The sequence below is a fragment of the Tenrec ecaudatus genome, chromosome 3 (assembly GCF_050624435.1).
Source record: "Tenrec ecaudatus isolate mTenEca1 chromosome 3, mTenEca1.hap1, whole genome shotgun sequence".
Lineage (NCBI taxonomy): Eukaryota > Metazoa > Chordata > Mammalia > Afrosoricida > Tenrecidae > Tenrec > Tenrec ecaudatus.
The window spans coordinates 59,513,837-59,533,766 of record NC_134532.1 but is presented as its reverse complement, the minus strand read 5'-3'; the positions used below and the strand labels follow the sequence as shown (position 1 = coordinate 59,533,766).

Below are 19,930 nucleotides of genomic sequence, written 5' to 3'. Positions count from 1 at the left end.
CAAAACTCCTCTAAAATCTCACACATACTTGCTTTCGATCAGTGATTCTCAACCTGTGGGTAGCAACCCCTTTAGGGGTTGAACGACTCTTTCACAGGGGCTCCCCAATTCTTAACAGTAGCAAAATGACAGTGATGAAGTAGCAAGAGAATAATGTTATGGTTGGGGGGTCACCACAACATGAGGAAGTGTATGAAAGGGTCACGGCATGAGGAAGGTGGAGAACCACTGCTTTAGATGATTCAAAGGATGAGGTTTTGGAACTGAAGTTGATTTACAACTTTGGGGGTAATGGGATGGAGTAATATGTTTTGCATATGGGAAGGACATACATTGTGGGGGGCAATGGGTAAGATATTAAGAATTGACTTATGTATCCCCAAAACATGTGCTATAAATTCGAAACCTAAAATCCTATTTGGGAATGGATGTTCTCGGTTATATTTCTGAGGCAGTATTCACGTAAGGTGCATCATAAGACTTTTGAGATATAAAAAGATATAAGCAAGCAATCAGAGATAGGGGAAGATCAATGCCAAGGCTCTTGGAGATCAAAAACTAATCCAGGATCAGAAGCACAAACAGAGGAAGAAACCCTTCTCTTAGAGCCAGTGCCCCAAATTAGGGACTTTCGGGTTTCTAACTATGAGAAAACCAGTCTCTGTGGAGAAAGCCACCAACTGTGGTATCTTTGTCACAGCAGATTGTCAGAGACAGAGAAGCGGCATGGAAGGAGGGGCTGTGTAATGGAGTTCACCAAAACTTTTCATTTTATAATTCAAAATCAAAATTCATGGTGTCAATTAAGTTTGGGGGTTTGTGTTTCATAGATAACGTAGCAGATACTAGATATAGCATAATCGCCAGATAATATGTGTCCGCGGTCTTGGTGGTACAGTGGCATAATTTTCATCTTCCATGAGAGCCACCTGTGTTTACCTCCTGGCCCGTGAACCTCATGCACAGTCAGTCACCTCACCTCTTTCAGTGGAGGCTTGTTTATTGCTATGACGTTGAGCTAGTTTGGAAGCTGCACGTCCGCACATCCCAAAATCCACCAGGTGGAAATTCTTGGGATCGCAATGGCCTGCACCACAACTGAACACAAGAGCAATACAGGATTGGGCAGTGATTTGCCCCATTGTGCATGGGGTTCTGGGAGTCACGAGCCAACTCCATAGTTCCAAACTGCAGCTTAGACTTGTTCCTTTCAACAAAATATAGACAAATCTTTATCGATTTGGTTGGTATCGTAGGGTGGGGGTGGGGAGTGTTAAATAAGATATTTACCAACTATGTGATACTCCACAGCTCCATTATTTCCAGTGTCCATATCAGATGCCCAAATAGTATAGATGACTTCTGGCCCTTGGTTTTCAGGAACCTCAATATAATGCTGAAGGGCAATATATTCTGGTGCGTGATCGTTTTCATCCTCAACAGTGCAGAGAATCATCGTGGTGCTGGACAATGAAGGGACCCCCCCATCTCGCACAAGTACTGGCAAGAAAACAAAAACAGTCTGGGTTGTGTCTACTACTTTAAATCTATTGTTCTGACTGGATATCATCAGACTACACTAATCAGGAAACACTGGCGCAATAGTACTTTAAGACACCCACCTGAAACGTAGACCTTGACACCCAACCTCTGGTTGCCTTTACAACCAATAAACAAAAATACCTAATGAAGAGATTCTTTACCTCTGAGGGTGAAGACGTCCTGAACTTCTCTGTCCAGGGTGGTGGTGGTCACTACTTCCCCTGTGTCAGGATTAATCTCAAACAACCCAAATGAAGCACCCGGCATGATTTCAAACTGCAGCTTGGAATTGATTCCTTTAGGAAAACACAAAGGAAAAACTTGGCCATTACTTCTTGGGAATCCATTGCTTATTCTTCTCCTTTCTCTGGGACCGTGTTAAGGCATAAACGAGAAAGGCAAGATGTCCAAACAATTTGTAGATTAAGGTAAAAACAAAACACAAACACAACTTTTCTGGCTGCTCTTGCTAAATAAAAGCCTCATGGGCTGAAATGCTTGATTTTCAAATGTTTTACAAGACTTCCCCACAGTGAATGCTTAAAATTTTTTCCCTCCAATAAAAAATGTCTTATGGGTATATGCAACTCCACAATGTATTCCTAATTGCTCCTTATAATGGCCCTGATTGTGAACGAATAAAACAATTGTAACCTTGCAGGGCACATGACAATTTCTGTGGACCAAAGTCCCATTTACAAGGATTCGGTTCCAGTATTCTTTTTAGATTCTGCCCCAGGAGCCTCACAGGTTAGATTTGCTTATCTGAGTGCTTTCTTTACATTTTATGATTCACGTTGTATTCAGTCTCCCCTCTGGAGTGAGAAATGTGGCACCAGATTACTATGCATGTTGAAACTAATTCTTCCCATATTTTTGTGGTTTCATTTCTCCCCTGAGAAGAGTATCACATCGTTTCCAGCCCTGGTGGTGAGGGCCACTCACTCCACTCACTTAGCTGAGTTTATTCCATGCCTTTGCAGTTCGTTTGCATTTTACACATGTTCTTGAATACCAATTTCCTATGTTATTTTCTTAACTGACAAGAATCTAGGTATCAGTACACGACTCTGACTCTATGATGTAATAATTTAATAAAAGATGAAATAGCTTTCTTTTGGCTTTAATAATAGCAACAATGCATTTCAATGACACATTCCATTCTTGCCACCCTTAAAAATGATATGTATATATCAGACTCTAGGGAAAAGAATATAGGGCTGAATACTGGAAGGAGTCGGATATACTTCTGGTTTTATATGGGAATAATTATGTATGTTTCTTAGTATATCACTGGGAAGAAAAAAAAAGGATTTGCTATAACCTCAGGCATTTTAATGACCAAGAAAGAGGGGAAAAAATATAATAGGTTTAGGATCAGTATGCCTGATATGATTTGGCCAGAGTTCACCAAAACTTTTCATTTTATAATTAGGCAAAATATGAAGTGAATGATCATTAAATAATCAGTAGTTATTTGGATCATATAACATAACATCTCCTACAGAGAAGACAGAATTTCTAAATATTCCACATTGTTAAAGTTTAAAATGACTTTTGATCCCTATATACATGATCAAATATGGAAACAGTGCTGTCTACATGGATTTCCTTTGTTTCTCAAATATTTTGTTCATCAATATTAGGTAGCAAGCATAATACTTTGTGTCAATGTTATTGCAGTAAATGGAGCAGATACAGTTTCTGCCTTCATGGAGCTCACATGGTGTAGAATTGATGCTAAGTCAAGACAACACCATGTCTGACAGAGTAGAATTGCCCCATAGGGTTTTCTTGGTTGTGATATTTATGAAATTTAATTTCATTTGGCTTCATAATCAATGCACAATAATGGAAGCAATATTCAGTAAATCAAACAAGAAATTATGTTGGGTACATCTAACACAAAAGATCTCTTTCAAGCATTAAAAGACAAGGAAGTCACTTTGAAGACAGGTGCACCTGACCCAAGCCATGCCTCATAGACATGACAATTGCCTCAAATGCCTCATAGACATGACAAAGAGGGGCAATGGATAAGGAAGAACAGATGCCATTGAATGATCAGGTTGGCCAAGAATATTAACTATATCATGGACTGTCAGAAGACCAAACCAATGTGTCTTGGAAGCAGTGCAACCAGAATGCTCCTTAGAAGTGAGAATGGCAAGACTTCATCTCACATACTTTGGTCACATTATCAGTTCCTGGAGGAGGATTTCTTGCTTCCTAAAGGAGAGGATCAGTGAAAAAGAGGAGCCTCAATGGGATTGGGTAGGACAGGGGATGTGATAATGGGTTCCAACAAGAACAACTATGAGGATGACACAAGACTGGGCAGTGTTTCATCCTCCTACTACTTATAGGATCACTGAGTTGGAACTGACTTGATCAACCTGCCAACAACATCGACAAGAACAACATTTATGGAAAGTATCACCAGGCCTTCTTTGGTCCCTCTTGACCACACCAACTTATTGCTTAGTAATGGAGTATCAACTGCTCCACCTAGAAACCTCATGTGGAGAGCCTCACCTTTTTATTCTTGAGCATTTAATTTTTGACATAAAATAACTTGTGTATCCAGTGATTCTATTACAGTGCCTATAAGATTATGTTGCATAATTTATTACATGTCACATAAAGAGGGCTTCAAAAATTTCATGAAAAACGCCATTATCTTTTCATTCAATTTTTTTCATGTGTTTTTAAAACTCCCTAGTATTTTATACTAAACAGTTTTAATCCCCAACACTAATCAAGCATAGGAATGGTTAAGCAAATGCAAATCTTCATCATTTCGCTTTCTCCCATTAGCACAATGTATTTGTCCGCAACTTAAATAGTACAGGATCACTTTGGCTTATTTAGAATGAAATCAGTGCCTTGTTGGTCATGCGCACACCCTACCAAATACACATGGCATCATCAAGCTTGGAAGCCAAACAGGCAAAGACTGGAGATTGTTCTATCTAATGCAAGGAATTGGAAAGCTGGGCCTGAAGAGTGCGCGCCATCCAATTAGCCCCAATGTTAGTGAGAGGTGAGTGTGCGGCAGACTTACAACCGTCTCTGATCTCCTTGACTGTGCAGCAGTTGGCTGAGGTTGGAGAAAATTTCACCATGGCTTGCTGCTGAAATGCCAGAGCTGCCTGGCCATCCTTTCGGGACTCTTGACCACGCTTTCCTTTTTCCTTTGTCTTTTCTGACCGTGACCTGACTCACTCGCACAGATAACGTCCCTTTCTGTTTCCAAAGAAACTGGACACATTGGGCAAGAACTTTCTCAAACATCTGCTCCTATTTTCCTTTCTAACTGCTGCTTTCTGTCTTGGTAGCAGAGATAAATCTCCCTATATTCTCAGATATTTCTTATCAGGTGTAGTCATTCTCAGGAAAATATTTTCCATTAACTGCATTTTTCTCTAGTTATGAGGGTACTCTTCTTCCAAACATTGTATCCATTCCCTCGTAGTGCAGTGGAGTAAACATTAGCTATGAACCAAAAGTTTGGTTGTTGGAACCAACCAGCCACTGTGCTGGAGACAAATGAGACACTTCACTTCTGTAAAAAGTTGCAGCCTCTGGAACCCTAAGGGACAGTTGTACTCTGTCCCTTATGGCTTCTAGGAATCAGAGTTGATTGTATGGCAGTGATCCATTCTCTGCAGCTAGCTTCCACCTAAAGTATAATTCCACATACTTCCTTCCTTCATCGTCACCAACGACTTGTTTATAAAATCAATTGATCATTTTCATTGATCATCTAACTTGTCCTCTCTTTGGCAGCAGATCTTGCAGGCTATCATATTAGAAGGGGGAAAACATCTTCAGAAGTATAAAAAAATCTTCGTGTCTCATTTTCTTCCTACTTCCTGGGCTGGAGTGGCAGGGTCTTTTTGTACAGAACAACTGATCTGTTGGCCTTCAAGGAGCCCTGAGGGGCATGCAGATGAGGGGTTGGGATGCTCACTGCCAGGTCAGTGGTTCAAACTTGCTAGCCACTCCACAGGGGAAAAACAAGTCTGTCTGCCCCGTAAAGATTTAGTCTCCTAGGGTCACAAGTGATCAGAATTAACTCAATGGGAGTGGGTTTGGCCTGGCCGCCGCCTAATTGTTAGCTCACGCCATTCACCTACTTCCAGCTGTATGTAGACGATGAGTTACTATCTGCACTGTTCGGCAGCTTCATTCATTCATGTATTTATTTGGTCAAGGCATACTTACTGAGTGCTAAGGACTGGAAAGGTACAATTGAAAATAATTTTTTATTACCTTGGTCCTCAGGGTCCTACAAAATTAAAGGTATCAGTTATAGACCCTGAGAGAATATATGAGTATGAAATCATTGAATAGGAAGTTTGCTCTTTAATTAACTCATTCAATAGTAGGCATTATGAGTGATATTAGGTGCCAAGGTGCAGTTAGGTGCTAAGAACAGAATTTCTAAAAATGAGAACTATTCTCTACCCTCACAGTGCTTTGAGATACAAATAAGTAAGCAAGCAATTAAAATTCCACATAATGAGAGAAAAGTAGCTAAGTATGCATGACTTTGAAGAGACCACTTAATAATATAAGGCTTTCTGAAGAAGCTGACCCCCTAACGACAAGCAGGAGTTAAGAGATAAAGCGGAAGAAAAGAGAGTTTGAATGCATGCAAAAGGGCATCCAAAAATCTCATCCTGAGACCTGGAGTCTCTCCAGCGTCATCTCCTCTATTTTCTCCCTCACTGTATTCCTGGAACTCTGGCTTATGTTCTGTTCTGTGCTAAATTTCTTTCTGTTTGAGCCTTTGCAGTGTCTGCTCCCTATGTCCATTCCCTCTATCATCTAAAGACCCCCTCCCCCGTTCCTTTATTTACATGATGTACTATTTGTTACATGTGTGTACCAATCACTCTATACTGTGTCTTCTGGGGATCTTCAAATCACGTTTGTGCACTGCCAAATGACGGCCTACTATTTCCCATCAAACAGGAGCAGCAGAAGGAGATCTAAACTTAGAAGGATAGCGGATGGGATATTTTTCTTCCTGATTGCAGATTGTCCCAATCAGCAATGATACTTTACTCATCAATACAAACTTGCTGAGACTTCCACTCTCCTTGGCCCTTCCAGAAATGTAAGGCTCAGTGGATCTTTTTTTTTTCTGGCTTTCTTGAGAGATTCTGCTAACCTCAACCGGTTTCCTTGTTTTTCAATACTAAGGATGGTAGCTTCTTTCTATAGTTATCCCCTTTTTACTTGCTTGGCTTTCCAATACTTGTGTTTCAATATATCATTTTCCTGCATGGGCACTGAGTAATACAGTCGTTGGCACCAACTACTGTAATCTAGGTAGTCAGGATTCTGGGACTGGTTTGGTTATGACTTTGGCCTTGAATGCTCTGCAGAGATCTTGCCTATGGGAATGGAATGCTAGGAATCCAGGACTTGTAGTGATATCATGATCAAGCAAATTATCACCTGTGCTTGTGATGAGCTGTCGAAAGAAACAAATGGTGCTAATAGTAGCAAGAGGTAGGAGCGTGAGCTGCTTGTTTCCTAACATTCTGGGAACGCACAGAAAGAACACGGTAAGCTGAGGCTGTCAAGTCACAGCTCAAGTCATAGAAAAAATCAGGAAGCTTTTATGGAAGCCCTAAAATTAAGGGCCCTGAAAAATTCATACCCAAGCTTGGTGACATTTTCAGTAAGTACCTTCCAAAAACATGTTTATGTACTTGGTTACCCATAGCTAGATTTGGAACTCAGCATCCTGGAAGAAGTCCTGTACAGAGATGACGCTGTTGGAGGTAGCTCATTATTTCAAAAGAATGGCAAACATTTTCTGATGGAGGGGCATAAATTTAGGGAATGTGCATGGAAACGAGTTCAAAGGATGTCAGACACAAGAAGCTAAACTATAACATGGTTTGGGCTAGATTTATTGAGATGGTATATTTAAGGGAGATTCTGGAATTCATTGTGTTAGCTCATAGCACTATGTCTCTTGACTGTATCTTATTTGATAGGATGGTTCCAATGGCGGCTAATAGATATTCAGGTTAAGATGCCCAGTCACCCTTTGCCTTCCATTCAGTAAAGAATCCCCCCTCCCAAAATAAGGCTCTGTGCAAGAATAAGTTTTTTTTAAAAAAGCATTTCTACAAAATCACACAAAACCTTCACTGAACAAACTTATCAAAATGTAAAGCTATTATTCCTGACATATCCTCCATTTACACCACATCAAAATGGCAATTTTGGCATCTTCTGGGTCTCAAGTCTTGTGCCTTTGAAATATTCTTTGAGTTAAGGGTACAAAAAGAAATCTGAAGTGGCAAGATCCGGGCCTTAGGGTGGATGGGGTAAAGTTTTACCAGTCTTATAATACAGTGCTTGCCACCCTTGAAAAATGAGCTTGTGCAGTGTTGTGATAAACACACACACACACACACAACCATCCGTTCATGCAACTTTCTTGGACTTTATTTTCTCATAACTCTTCCATAATAAGCACCAGGATCATCCTGTATTATCATTTTGAAATGCCCCCCTCAAAAACAAACAAACAAAAAAAACAGTTGCCATACCTTCTGTGCTGCTCCCTCTCTTTGGATTTAACTGACCCATGAGATCCCCTCAAAAGTCACTGTTTTGTGTTTTTGTTTGATTTGGATTTTTTTCTCCACTAGAAAATATGCATCTTATATTTATAACACTCAAAGATAGACAATACTAATGTGAAAGATACAGAAAGAAAAAGAGATGAAATGAGACTTTGAAAAGAAAAAGAATTTAGACTATACAGGTGGGGAGAGGAGAACCTTAGAAGAGAGATGAAGGGCCAGGAAAGGAATGGTCTCCTGGAAAGGCTATCTGAGTTGGATCTAGTCTGAAATTTAATTTTTCTGGAATAGTACCTCCCCCCTACTTTTTTTTATTAACAATTCAATGGTTTAAATATATTAACAAGAGCTGTACATACTGTTTGGCTAGATTATTATTAGAATTACCAAATGTCTTATGGAGATTACTTAATTATTTCTCAAAAAGCTGAAAATGCTTCCACTGAAATGGACGATGGATACATATGAACTTTAGGTCCACAAACAGATTGTGAGCGTACTTTTAATTGTAAGCCCTAATCGAAGAACAATTAACGATGACCTTGTGGCTCTGAGCAGCACTTGTCCTCATGAAGCGGGACTGAATGTGCTGCAGCAAAGCGTGGCGAAGGGAGCAAATGTGCCCACCGAACAGAGAGCGGAGCATTGGCAGTTGAGAGGCTGGTCTGAAAACAAGCAGCGGACACAGTGAGATGTCACCTAAGTCGACACAGGGGGACATGCCAACCCATGTGGAGAGGGAATTGTATTAGAGCTTAACTACTGAACACCTGCTCTGTAGACGGCTGTGAATGACAGGGAAAACCTCAACTATATTTGCAGAATCTTCACGAATATTAAGGCTTCATTAGCTTCCTCCAAACATTGACTAAAATGCTAACAAGTCTTACCCTAAGGCAGAGAGCGTTGGAAAATATTACTGCAGATGGAGTTAGATTAAAATGTAAAACATTTGTTTCCTGCTTTAGACCCATTTTTCATTTGTTCTAGTTTCTGTTATCTTCTGCTTTCTCTTGGATGTAGCTTTTTCTGTTTTATTTAGTTGTTCTTGGGGTTTCTTTACATGAAATCCAGGATAGGTAAATCCACAGAGATAGTAACTAGATTAATAGTTCTTTAGAGTTATGGCAGGTTATGTGGTAATGGGGAACTAAAAATAAGGAAGAAATGTTCTAAAATTAATTGAGAAACCACTGTTGTGATTGAACCTTGTTCTCTGGATCATAGTGATAAATCCAAAACTTGTCCCTGATTACAATTAGTTTTATAAAATCACCTTGAATCGCTTTACAAAACTGGTGGAAAGATCAGTTATTTGAGCTGGGTGATTTGGGGGCAACCCTTTTGACACTAATAGACCTGAAAGCCTGCTGAGGCCAAGTTGTTCACTTAAAATAGTTCATTTCAAACGGTGTAAAATCTTACTTCAGAAGCAATTGCATCTATCAATGGCAGTTCTTAAGTCTGCCTCAAAATTCCGGACCTCACCCACATTCACTTCTTTTTTTTGTGATTTACTGTCTTCTCTCTTGTAGCTCATCTTTGAGGGTTTCCCCCACCTTTCTTATAGCACTACACCCATCTAGATACCGCTGTTCAATGTGAAGGCGCAATTCTGTAAATGTGTTGTGTAACTGCAATGATTTCCCAAGATGCCCATTGAACTTTGTTTAAAAAATTGACATTAGTCCTGATCTCAAAGCTTTACCCCCACTAGGGCATAGCAAGGGTCTCTCAAATTGAAAGCACCCTAATGAGACGAAGACAAGAGTTATCACAATATGATTCAATGATTAAACTGTTGAATTATAGGATATGTAAATTATTTGCCAATAAAACAGTTGGGGGGAAAAAGAGAGTTATCACTTACAAAAATTGCCTGCAGTCAGCCACTGATTACAAACACATGTTTATACACATTTTGTTCAGAAGAAGCTGGTGCGTGCATGAACTGGACTCCTGCTAGCTCTATATTTTCACTTACCTGTGGATGTGACATGCCTGCCACATTCCCCTCATTCCATTTCCTAAAAGTTCAGAGTACACTCCCTTCTTAAGGCAGAGAGAGATTTTCGATAAAGAGGCTTTAATTGAAAGTCTTTATGGTCGTTGTCCTATGTAGGCTGTCAAAGATGGCGCTACTGGTCCCAGGGACAATCTTTTGAGAAGCAACTCTAGACTCATGTATAAGAACTATCAAAAGCTACTCGTTTTCATCCTGTAAGAACAAAAGCACTTCTTTATGTGAACTCATCCTCTGTCTGCCATAATCTACTGGGCAGAGACGTTGGTCATGTTGGCATCCAAATATAGCATCACACTGACTCAGTTCTTTGATGGTATCATGATAATCTGACCTAATGAGTAGAAATAAGGAAATAATTTAGATAGCTTAATTAGATGCATGTGTTAGACCAGGGGCTGTGAGCTAGAATCCACTGGCCAAATATGGCCCTCCAACTGTTTTTGCAAGTAAAGTTTTACTGAAATAAAACCACACCTATTTCTTTATGATTATCTATGACTACTGTCAGGGCCATATGTCCCACCAAGCTTAAACTACTTACTCTCTAGCCATGGTGGCACAGTGGTTAAAAGTTGGGCTGCTAACTGCAAGGGTGGGAGTTCAAAATCACCAGCTGCTCTGCTTAATGAGCTTAAGTCTTGGAAACCCACAGGAGCAGTTCTACTTACAGGGTCCTATAGGGTCTCTATGAGTCAACATCAAGTGGATGCCATTGAGTTAGTGGAGTGTGAGTCATTTACAGAACATCCTGCAGCCCTCTGCCCTCGAGTAAACAGTGTGAGAGCCATTGGAATTGAGGATGGAGAGCGAAGCTACAGTCAAATCATGTAAGTCAGATGCCAAGTCAAGTAGCTGAGGGCCAGAGCGTTCAGCCTTCCAGCAGGGCAGAGAAGAAACTACCCTGACTGGAAAACTATATCCAGAGCATTCCTCTTATAAAGTGTAACCTGTTGACTTCCCGAATAAACTCTGTAATTGTGTCTTCTATGAGTGCTGTGTGACCATTGCAATGAATTATTAGAGGCTCAGAAGCAGAGTGCCACGGGAGAATGTTAGAGTGAGAAAAGAATGAAGAAAGATGGAAGGTGGTCAGAAAGATGGATGTCTGACCTCTGCCTTGTGGCGATCAGGCATGGGATTGGAGGAGGTCAACTGTGGCCTCCGCATCTTTGCTGCAATAATGGACAGCTGGATTGCTTTAGCTTCACCGACCTTGTAGAAAAAGATTGGTCAGAATGAATCTACTTCTCTCGTGGGGCGATCTGTCATCCAGGCACTGGGGGAGGGACATTGGAGGGATAGAATCTTCTCTCGAATAATAAACCTCTGATAGTACCAAACCCTGTAATAGTGTTAATAACTTAGTTAAAGCATACTAGTTGTTTTTCCCTTTTTAAGAGAAGAAATTCCTGTTAGAATTCATGAGTCACACACCATAAACATTCAGTGCTCTATCCCCCACGGGTGTGCATGCCAAACAACACTGCAGGCCTTCATTTTAAAAAGAAGAGGAGGAAGAAGAATTGCCTTGTATGATGCCAGAAAACATATGTTGAGCTTCCTAGTATTAAGTAATATTGTAGTATTTTTTAAAATACATACTATAAAGTAAACCATTCATGAATTCCGAGTTGATGCCAGTTTTGTTAAAATCTTGATACATCATTTAATTCTCATGCATAATCCTTTTTCATCATTTTAACCCAACTAGCAGAAGGAAAAAATAAAAAGATTGAGGGAAAATGTATTCAAAACACAGACCCATAAAAATTTACATGCATTTACACAAACACTTGCTTAAAGGATCTGTCCTCATTAGAACCATTAATATTTGCAGTAAATCAAAGTTATCTTCAGAACATAGGCTTCATGAAGAGACTGATACGTTATTTTAACACTCATATAAATGCAAAACTGGAAAATAAAGTTTTGTATCTAAATTCTCAGGCAGCATAATCATTTCCAAGTCAGTAGATTTTCAACTTAATTGTAAGTAACAGTTTACAGACCATGAATTCTAAAAAACAAAATGCAAAAACCAGGAAATTTGACAGAAATAACTGTAGGCATTTACAATGATCATCTTCAGGTAATCTATGAAAAAAATTAGAGAAATTCTTTCCTTCTCTGAAAATATATTAAAAATATCATTTCAGTTGAACCCACTACAACAGGGAAAATTAATAATATTAAGTATGCCCAATTTATGAATGGCAGTACCTCACATGTGTCAATGATTGCTAAATCATATCACCTCAGTGGTAGGTAAAGTGCATGCTTGTAAACTTTGAGATGTAGCTTTTGTGTTGCTCAGAACCCCCCGTGTGGTTCGGTTTACCAGAGTAAACAAACACTCTAAGAGAACTTTCCTGAACTTAAATTATGGTGAAACACAAGCATAAGTATGTTTCTATTACGCTAAAAAGTGAGACTGCACCAAGAAATGTGCTAAATAAATGACAAGCACGATCATTCGAAAGCTGAGTCCTGAGTTTTGGAGCATACCAAGGAAAACTCTTTGATCACACTGCCCCACTCTGGTCAAAGGGAGAAAATGAGGTTACCCTGGGAAATGTTCATAGCAGCACCCAAACATTCGTGCATAATTCATTATATTAAAAGATTGTGTTTCCCAAAGGCCAAACATCCCAACTAAATGCATCTTTTACCCCTCTGTTTTGAAATGCTAAGGGTAAAATGTTATGATTAACACGGATTAACAGAACAGCAAAATAAGCACTGCTGATAGCCCTGCTTCACAGGTGAGCCGACAGGCGCAGTGAGGTTCAGTGGCTCATTTAGGATTATGCAGCGAGCACGTGGTAACCCCATGAGTCAGTCCGATGGCAGCATCTGAGCTCGTGCACTGTGAGACTTACACAGGAAACCAAGACCAGGCGTCTTGTTTGAATCAGAGCATCTACATAGTCTACTCTGGAAAAAAAAAAGTAATGATGACTCTTTACTCCTGTTAATTATTAAGAGCAGATGAAGAAATTGTATGATAATTAGGTGTAACTCTGCTATAAATAAGAATAAAGGCCAGTGCAATCAGATGATAAAAGAGCATGATCTTGCCCTCTGCAGGTGTTTCATGTGTACGTGAATGAAAGAGGTACAAGAAATTTGAACTAACCTGTAGCTACTCTCAGTTTCTGGAGCCATAACAGGTTTAAATTATATCATTTGTAATCTTTGAGTGTTTTTCTTGCTTGTTTTTGTTGATGTCGTGGTGGTTTTGTTTGGAGTTTTGAGCAGTAACAACATTGTATCCATATTTGTTAATTACCTGAATCTCTATCCATAGCTTCCACCCTCGTGACAAACTCTCCTGGATTTTTATTTTCCTTAACGGATGCGTTATACAGGGGCTGTGTAAATGCTGGTGCCTCGTCGTTTACATCAAGAACAGTAATTGTCAAGGTTTGAGATGACGAAAGTGCCGGCACTCCGTCATCCTGTGCCAGAGTGGTGAGAAGATACTGGGATTTGATTTCGTGATCCAAAGGGAAAGCTGAAGTTAGTATACCTGTTTTGTATGAGAAGAGAGAGAGTACAGAGTAAATACTGTTTAGTGAAATCATGCACTCTACCTAGGTTTTACATATCCAACTTGATAAAAATGCAGGAGCTTTAACTGTCAACGCATAAATCTTTGTAAGACAACTTTACATTGATATATTTTCTAAAAGAAAAAATATAAGTTAGAGAAGTCATTCCAGTTTAAATTTTAGTGATAAAGGATAGATCAAGAAGCGTCTGCACATCTGCTTAGAAAGATTTTCTTCATGTGGGCCTTCTAGACATAGTCTTTATAATCTGTCCAAATAACTGGGTGGGACTATGAGGAGTGGATGTATATTCCATTTTTCTGGTGGGTCTGGGTAAGAAAACATGGGGGAAGATGCTGATATTGATTGGCACATGAGTGATTGCTAACAAGATTCACTGTGATTATTAAAAAAAACTTGGAGATCTAATATGGGGATTGGTCAAGTTTGCCAGCCTGTAGGGTAGAATGTGAGCAATCTAAGGAGCAAGAATAGGGGTATAGTACTACCATTAAGAAAGAAGAGCCAGGAGCAAAGAGTGTATTTTGGTCCCAAAGGTCCCTGTAAGCTGAACCTCTTCAATCCCAGGGACACAGAGCTGTGAAACTGGCAAGGGAGTGGCAGCAGCAGAGCTGAGCAAGAGAAGGAAACAAAGTGGCAGGCTTCCTGCCCCACAAAGGGAGTAAAGCTGAGTGCCATTGAAAAAGAGTGTTGCTTGTAGAGTGGGGTGCCTCTGGTGGCACTTAATTGGGGGAGTTTGGTTTGCTGATCCATTGTAGTAGGAGGTGAATGCTTTTAGGTGAGGCTTATGGTGGAGTGGCATGCCCTTTAGGCATTCTGCGGCAGCTATACAAAAGCTTTGTACAATTGCTCCTACAGGGCAAAGGCAAAGGAGCCTCATGGCTCAGGGGTGCAGGACCAGAGAGAGATGTGCTTGCACATATGGCTGGGAAGAGGAGCTTATATCCTGAGCATTTTTACTCCTTAATGTTATTTTCTCTAAGAAACACCATAATTGTGAGTCTTAACCGTGAGTTCTGTATGGCCATTGAAATGAATTCTCAAGCCCAGCAGTAGAAGATATTGTGAGAATGACGGTTGGTTTCTGAATTGATTAAAAAATGGTTGTAAGATATGACAAAATAATAATAATTTATAAATTATCAAGGGTTCAGGTGGGAGGGGAAAGTGGGGAGGGAGGGGGAAAATGAGGAGCTGATACCAAGGGCTCAAGTAGAAAGCAGGTGTTTGGAGAATGATAATGGCAACATATGTACAAATGTGCTTGACACTAGGTATGTATGGATTGTGATAAGAGTTGTATAAGCCCCCAATAAGCCCCCAATAGAATGATTAAAAATAAAAATGGTTGGCGGATGGAGGGATGTCCTACTTGTACCTCACAGGAATTGGTCTTGGACTGTGAAGGCAGAAGCCAGGAACCTCCTCCAGGGCATTTTTATAATACCATTATATACTGAGCACACCACATCACAATTATGTCCCTATCAACACCTACCTTCGTTTTCAAATAGCTAGGATACTAACTTGGAAGCAGAGCGGTTGTGAGTTCGCCTGCAGTCTGCAAGTTTGGCAGCCTGAAACGACAAGTCACTCCGCGGGAGAAGGGCTGGGCTTTGTGCTCCCCTATGCAATGACAGTCTCGGAAATGCACAGGGACAGCTAGCTCTGCCCTGTCCGAAAAGGCTGGTATGGTACGAGTCTGCATAGACTCAATGGGAGTGAGTTTGGTTTGCTTTGGAGGATATTAACAACTTACAAATAAAAATGGGAATATGAGGATGGCTGTATTCTTTAAAGGTATTTGGTTTTTGTTTAAGAATTGTTGTCTTTAAACTTATTCTCAGCTAAGTGTCTTTTTTATTAACCAAAAGAGCAAAGGCTTGATGACTTAGACAATAATTTTCATGAACAAATCATGTCTCCAGTCGATAGCCATTTAAGCATCTAACGCACGTAAGCAAAATGAGAAGTTTTTCACGCTTAATATTTACATGATTCCAAAAGTCACATATTCTTTTCTTTATTGCTAATTGTGTCTCTAAAATATGCATAACCTATTTAAGCTCATATTTAAACAATGAAGAAACTTATTGTTGCAAATTTTTCATCACGTTCTATTGCATAGTCACAAGCCATTGACAATCCCACAATTTATGAGCCTATAGTAGAAAAAATATCTGTCTCACACAATGTATTCAGCAAATATCATTCTATGCCTTTCAAAAATATCTCAACTGAAACAGCTACTGCAACTGTTTGAGATTCATGAAAGCTATATTACTGAGACACAGTTCTAACTTCATCCGTTATCTTTAACAATCAGAAACCAACAGTCATTAGCCATCTTGGATAACATTGTGAGTATCACCGAAACAGGCCTTGAAGAGTCCTGGTTCCAACAGAAATCGGTGACTATGTCTGGTTATATGTCCGCTGACTTAGGTTGGATCAACAAACACCCCAGATTAGGACCATATGTACAACATTTAATAAATATTTTGATGAAATTTTCCAACAGAATATTGTCAGATATTATCATGATTTTTAAATCCTACACATTCTGTCCCATTCCAAGTAAAGCTTTTGCTAGAAGTTGGGCCAAATGGCATACATCTGAGAGTTTTTCTAAGTCTCATGTGGAGAAGATTATTATTTATTGTTGGTTTTAGAGAATAAGATAGTAGTACATTTAACTTTCAAAATTCCTTGTAAAGCAGGTAAAAGGAAGTTCATTTGCAAGTCCATAGGAACCGTGCTTTGCATATGAAATCTTTTCTAAAACTTAATCCAAGTTCTATAAGTGCTATTTGGCAGGGCAAGTGATGTGACAGTCAGCGACATTTCTGTAAGGGACTGAAGAGTGACTAAACGCTTCTGCAACCAATGAATTGCTACCAGCTGATGCAAGAAGCAAGGGTCTTAATGTTCGAAAAGTACATTACTTTTTAAAGAAATATATATTATTTCCAGCTACTTCCAAATGTATGCTTGTATAAGATTAGACGTAAATTTGGGGGGTAATGCTTTAGCTTAATCTTGGTCCTATAAGTTCCATTATTCACAGAAACTCTGGTGTTTTGAGTCCACCCAGAAACTTCTTGGAAGTAAAAGTCTGGCGATCTAGTTCTAAAAAATTAACAAGGAAAGTTGTATGGAGCACAGTTTTACTCATAAGCATGGGGCTTCCATAATTCAGAATAGACGGGGTCTCTATTCATTTGCTTTTGTTTAACATTGATTCATTTTTGATTGTTCAACATGTGAAGACGCGCAGTAAGGGCGAAGAAGTTGGCTACGATCTATTTACCCCAGAAAATATGAGCCAGGGACGAAACCCTGTCAATAGCCACACAAAAGCTCTATAGTCTCTATGCTTATCCTACATGCATGTGTAACAGAATGAAGTACAGTTTTAAAGCACTTGCTTCTTCAGAACCATCATTTAACAAAGAGGAAAATGAAGGGGGTGAACCTGAAAAGTGACTGGGGGCTTTCATTTAGGGCAACATTGTCTGCACTGTACCTGTTGACTCATCCAGAAGAAAGGCCATGTTTTCATTTCCCGAGAGGATTGTGTATGTGACTTTTCCATTCCTTCCTTCATCTGGATCGTCAGCAGTTATGTGGTGCACTACGGAGCCCACGGCAGCATCCTCTTCGACATGGGCAAGGGGGGAAGACATGAATGCGGGGCTGTGGTCGTTCACGTCTAAAATCACTATCTTTGCTATCAGTGACTTTAGTCGTCGGTCTGTGACGTTCACAGCCTGATCAGACGCGGTTACTTTCAGGATGACAGTGGGAACGCTCTCCCTGTCCAGGAGGGACGCAGTAACCAATGTGCCCAATGTGGGATGGATGAGAAACGGGTTTGTTCCAGGGTGGTGGGCTTCCATAAAATATTGTACTCTACTGTTCAGAAAGCTGCCGTCACCATCTTTGGCATTGAAGACGTAGACCAGGGAACCTACGGAAGCGTTCTCTTCTACGCTTATCACAATGAACTCGTCCTGGAAAGAGGGGGCGTGGTCATTCTGGTCTTCCACATCCACACTAAGGAAGACTGTGCTACTCAGGGGAGGGCTTTTGCTGTTGTCATTAGTAACCACCCTGAAAAGATAATGAGATGTCACTTCATAATCCAGTTCCTTAGAAAGGACCAAGTCTCCAGTTGAGCTGTCAACTTCAAAATGATCATCCCTGTCAGCAGCAAGGATACAAAACTGGAACTTCCCACTATGATATTGTTGAAGGTGGTCAGGCGACTTTATCAAACTCATGATTTTTGCAGGCTTTAGGTTTTCTGGTATAACCAAGTGTCTAATATTCTGAGATCTGATAGCCTTTCCTTTGGATTGTGGTATCACCTGAGGGGGGAAAAGGAAGAAAAAAAGCCATGGATTTGGAGTGTATTGATACATGTTATGACATTATTTTGAAAGTTAATGCAATCCATTTGTGAGATCTATATTTATTAATTGGTGGGAAAACATATTTATACATAATACAACTCTCAGTATGACCCCGGAATTGAAGATTACGTAACTGGGAGCCTCGGGACATCGTGTTTATGCGTTGGGTTGCTAGTCACAAAGCCAGCAGTTTAATACCATTGATTGCTCTGTGGGGAAAAGATCAGGCTTTCTACAGCTAGCGTGGCAGTCTCGGAAACCCAGAGGGGTGGTTCTACCCTGTCTTAGAGGGTGACTAAAAGCCAAAATCAACTTGATAGCAGTGAGCTTGAAGTCTTTGGGGTTTTCTTTTCAGAAAGGCGAGGAATTCACAATTCTTACTTTGTGGTGAAATGTGATAATGTGATGAGCTCCTGCTGTGACCCTTCAAGGGAATGGCTGTTTGTCCAATTACTCCTAAGAGGAGAGATCAATATATACATTGACAATGGATGAAATGATAATGTGTGTGTGTGAATTTTTAGTATCATTTATATGTTTATCTGAAACAAGAGACATGAAGCATAGTCATGTAGAATTTCCTGCTTACTCAAATATCCTTCATTTATAAGAAATATAATTTGGAACTCTTGGAAATACTTAGTACTAATTATTTTTCATCTCTGTATTAATTATTATATATGTCTAAAAGCATATAACTGATGGTCTTGTACATGACCAGAAAAATCTAGCTAGGCAAAGTCATTTTATTTTTGACTGGTTTACTTAATTTCTTCTACTATAAAGACTTTGCAAATGTTATCTCTTTGTTATAATTAAAGAAATCTATAACAATATTGATGGTAGTTTTTCCTCAGCATAGACAAAGCAACATAAATGCCCACATAATGATGAAGGTAAATATCTTCTCAGGAATTACATAAAGCAAATTTTAAAAATTATTTAGATCTATATACTTCCCTAGCGATAACCAAAAGGTAATCATGTAAGTGTAAAGTTTTCATAAAGAGTATTCATAAGTTTAATGTATTTTCAGTCCAAGTGTTGGTGTAAACCTCATCCAAAACCTTCAAAATATCATTTTTATTTATGGCCACAGCCTATTACCTGAATATTAATAATCGCCTGTCCTTGAAGGGGAGGCAAGCCCTGGTCACTGGCAATTACAGTCATCCTGTAGGAAGGACTATAATCGTATGAAAGTCTTGTAGTTGTTCTTATTTCTCCACTGTTGGCATCAATCTTAAAGTGATCAAAACTATCTCCTACAGACAAGCACAGACACAGACACATACAAAAAAGAAAGAAGTTAGTGTTAATAGACAATACAGAAACTAAATAATTAACACAAATGTACATGAAAGATTTATTTGCCTTCATCTCCATGGGGTGTGAACATAAAGATAATAGCAAAACAGATAATAAATGTAATCGATATTTTAAAATATTTTATTCTGAAAATGTAAAAATATATAAAATGTAGACAAAATGATATACGAGCTAGCATGTGTCCATCACCCAGCTTCATTCATGATCAATTCAAAGTCAATATTATTTCATCTATATGCTTATTTATATATTTCCCTCCCCCATTTTACTTTGAAGTAAAGCCCAGAAATCACATACTTTCTTTTGTACATATTTCAACGTGCATCTCTGAAATAGATATATATGTAACATATTCTATTTTGCAAAATCAATAATGACTTCTTAATATTATTAAATATATAACCTGCTTTCAAATTTCCAATTGTCTTAAAA

General features: G+C 39.3%; 1 protein-coding gene across 1 annotated transcript in view; it reads right to left on the bottom strand.

Annotated features, from left to right (window-relative positions):
* DCHS2 (dachsous cadherin-related 2) overlaps positions 1-19,930 on the bottom strand; it is a 341,195-nt gene that overhangs the window by 79,442 nt on the left and 241,823 nt on the right. Inside the window, exons 8-12 of the mRNA XM_075544792.1 lie at positions 19,277-19,434; positions 17,281-18,124; positions 13,472-13,711; positions 1,704-1,838; positions 1,291-1,500 (exon numbers count right to left, since the gene is read on the bottom strand). Coding sequence (XP_075400907.1) covers positions 1,291-1,500; positions 1,704-1,838; positions 13,472-13,711; positions 17,281-18,124; positions 19,277-19,434 — 1,587 coding nt within the window. The remainder of the gene's footprint in view (positions 1-1,290; positions 1,501-1,703; positions 1,839-13,471; positions 13,712-17,280; positions 18,125-19,276; positions 19,435-19,930) is intronic.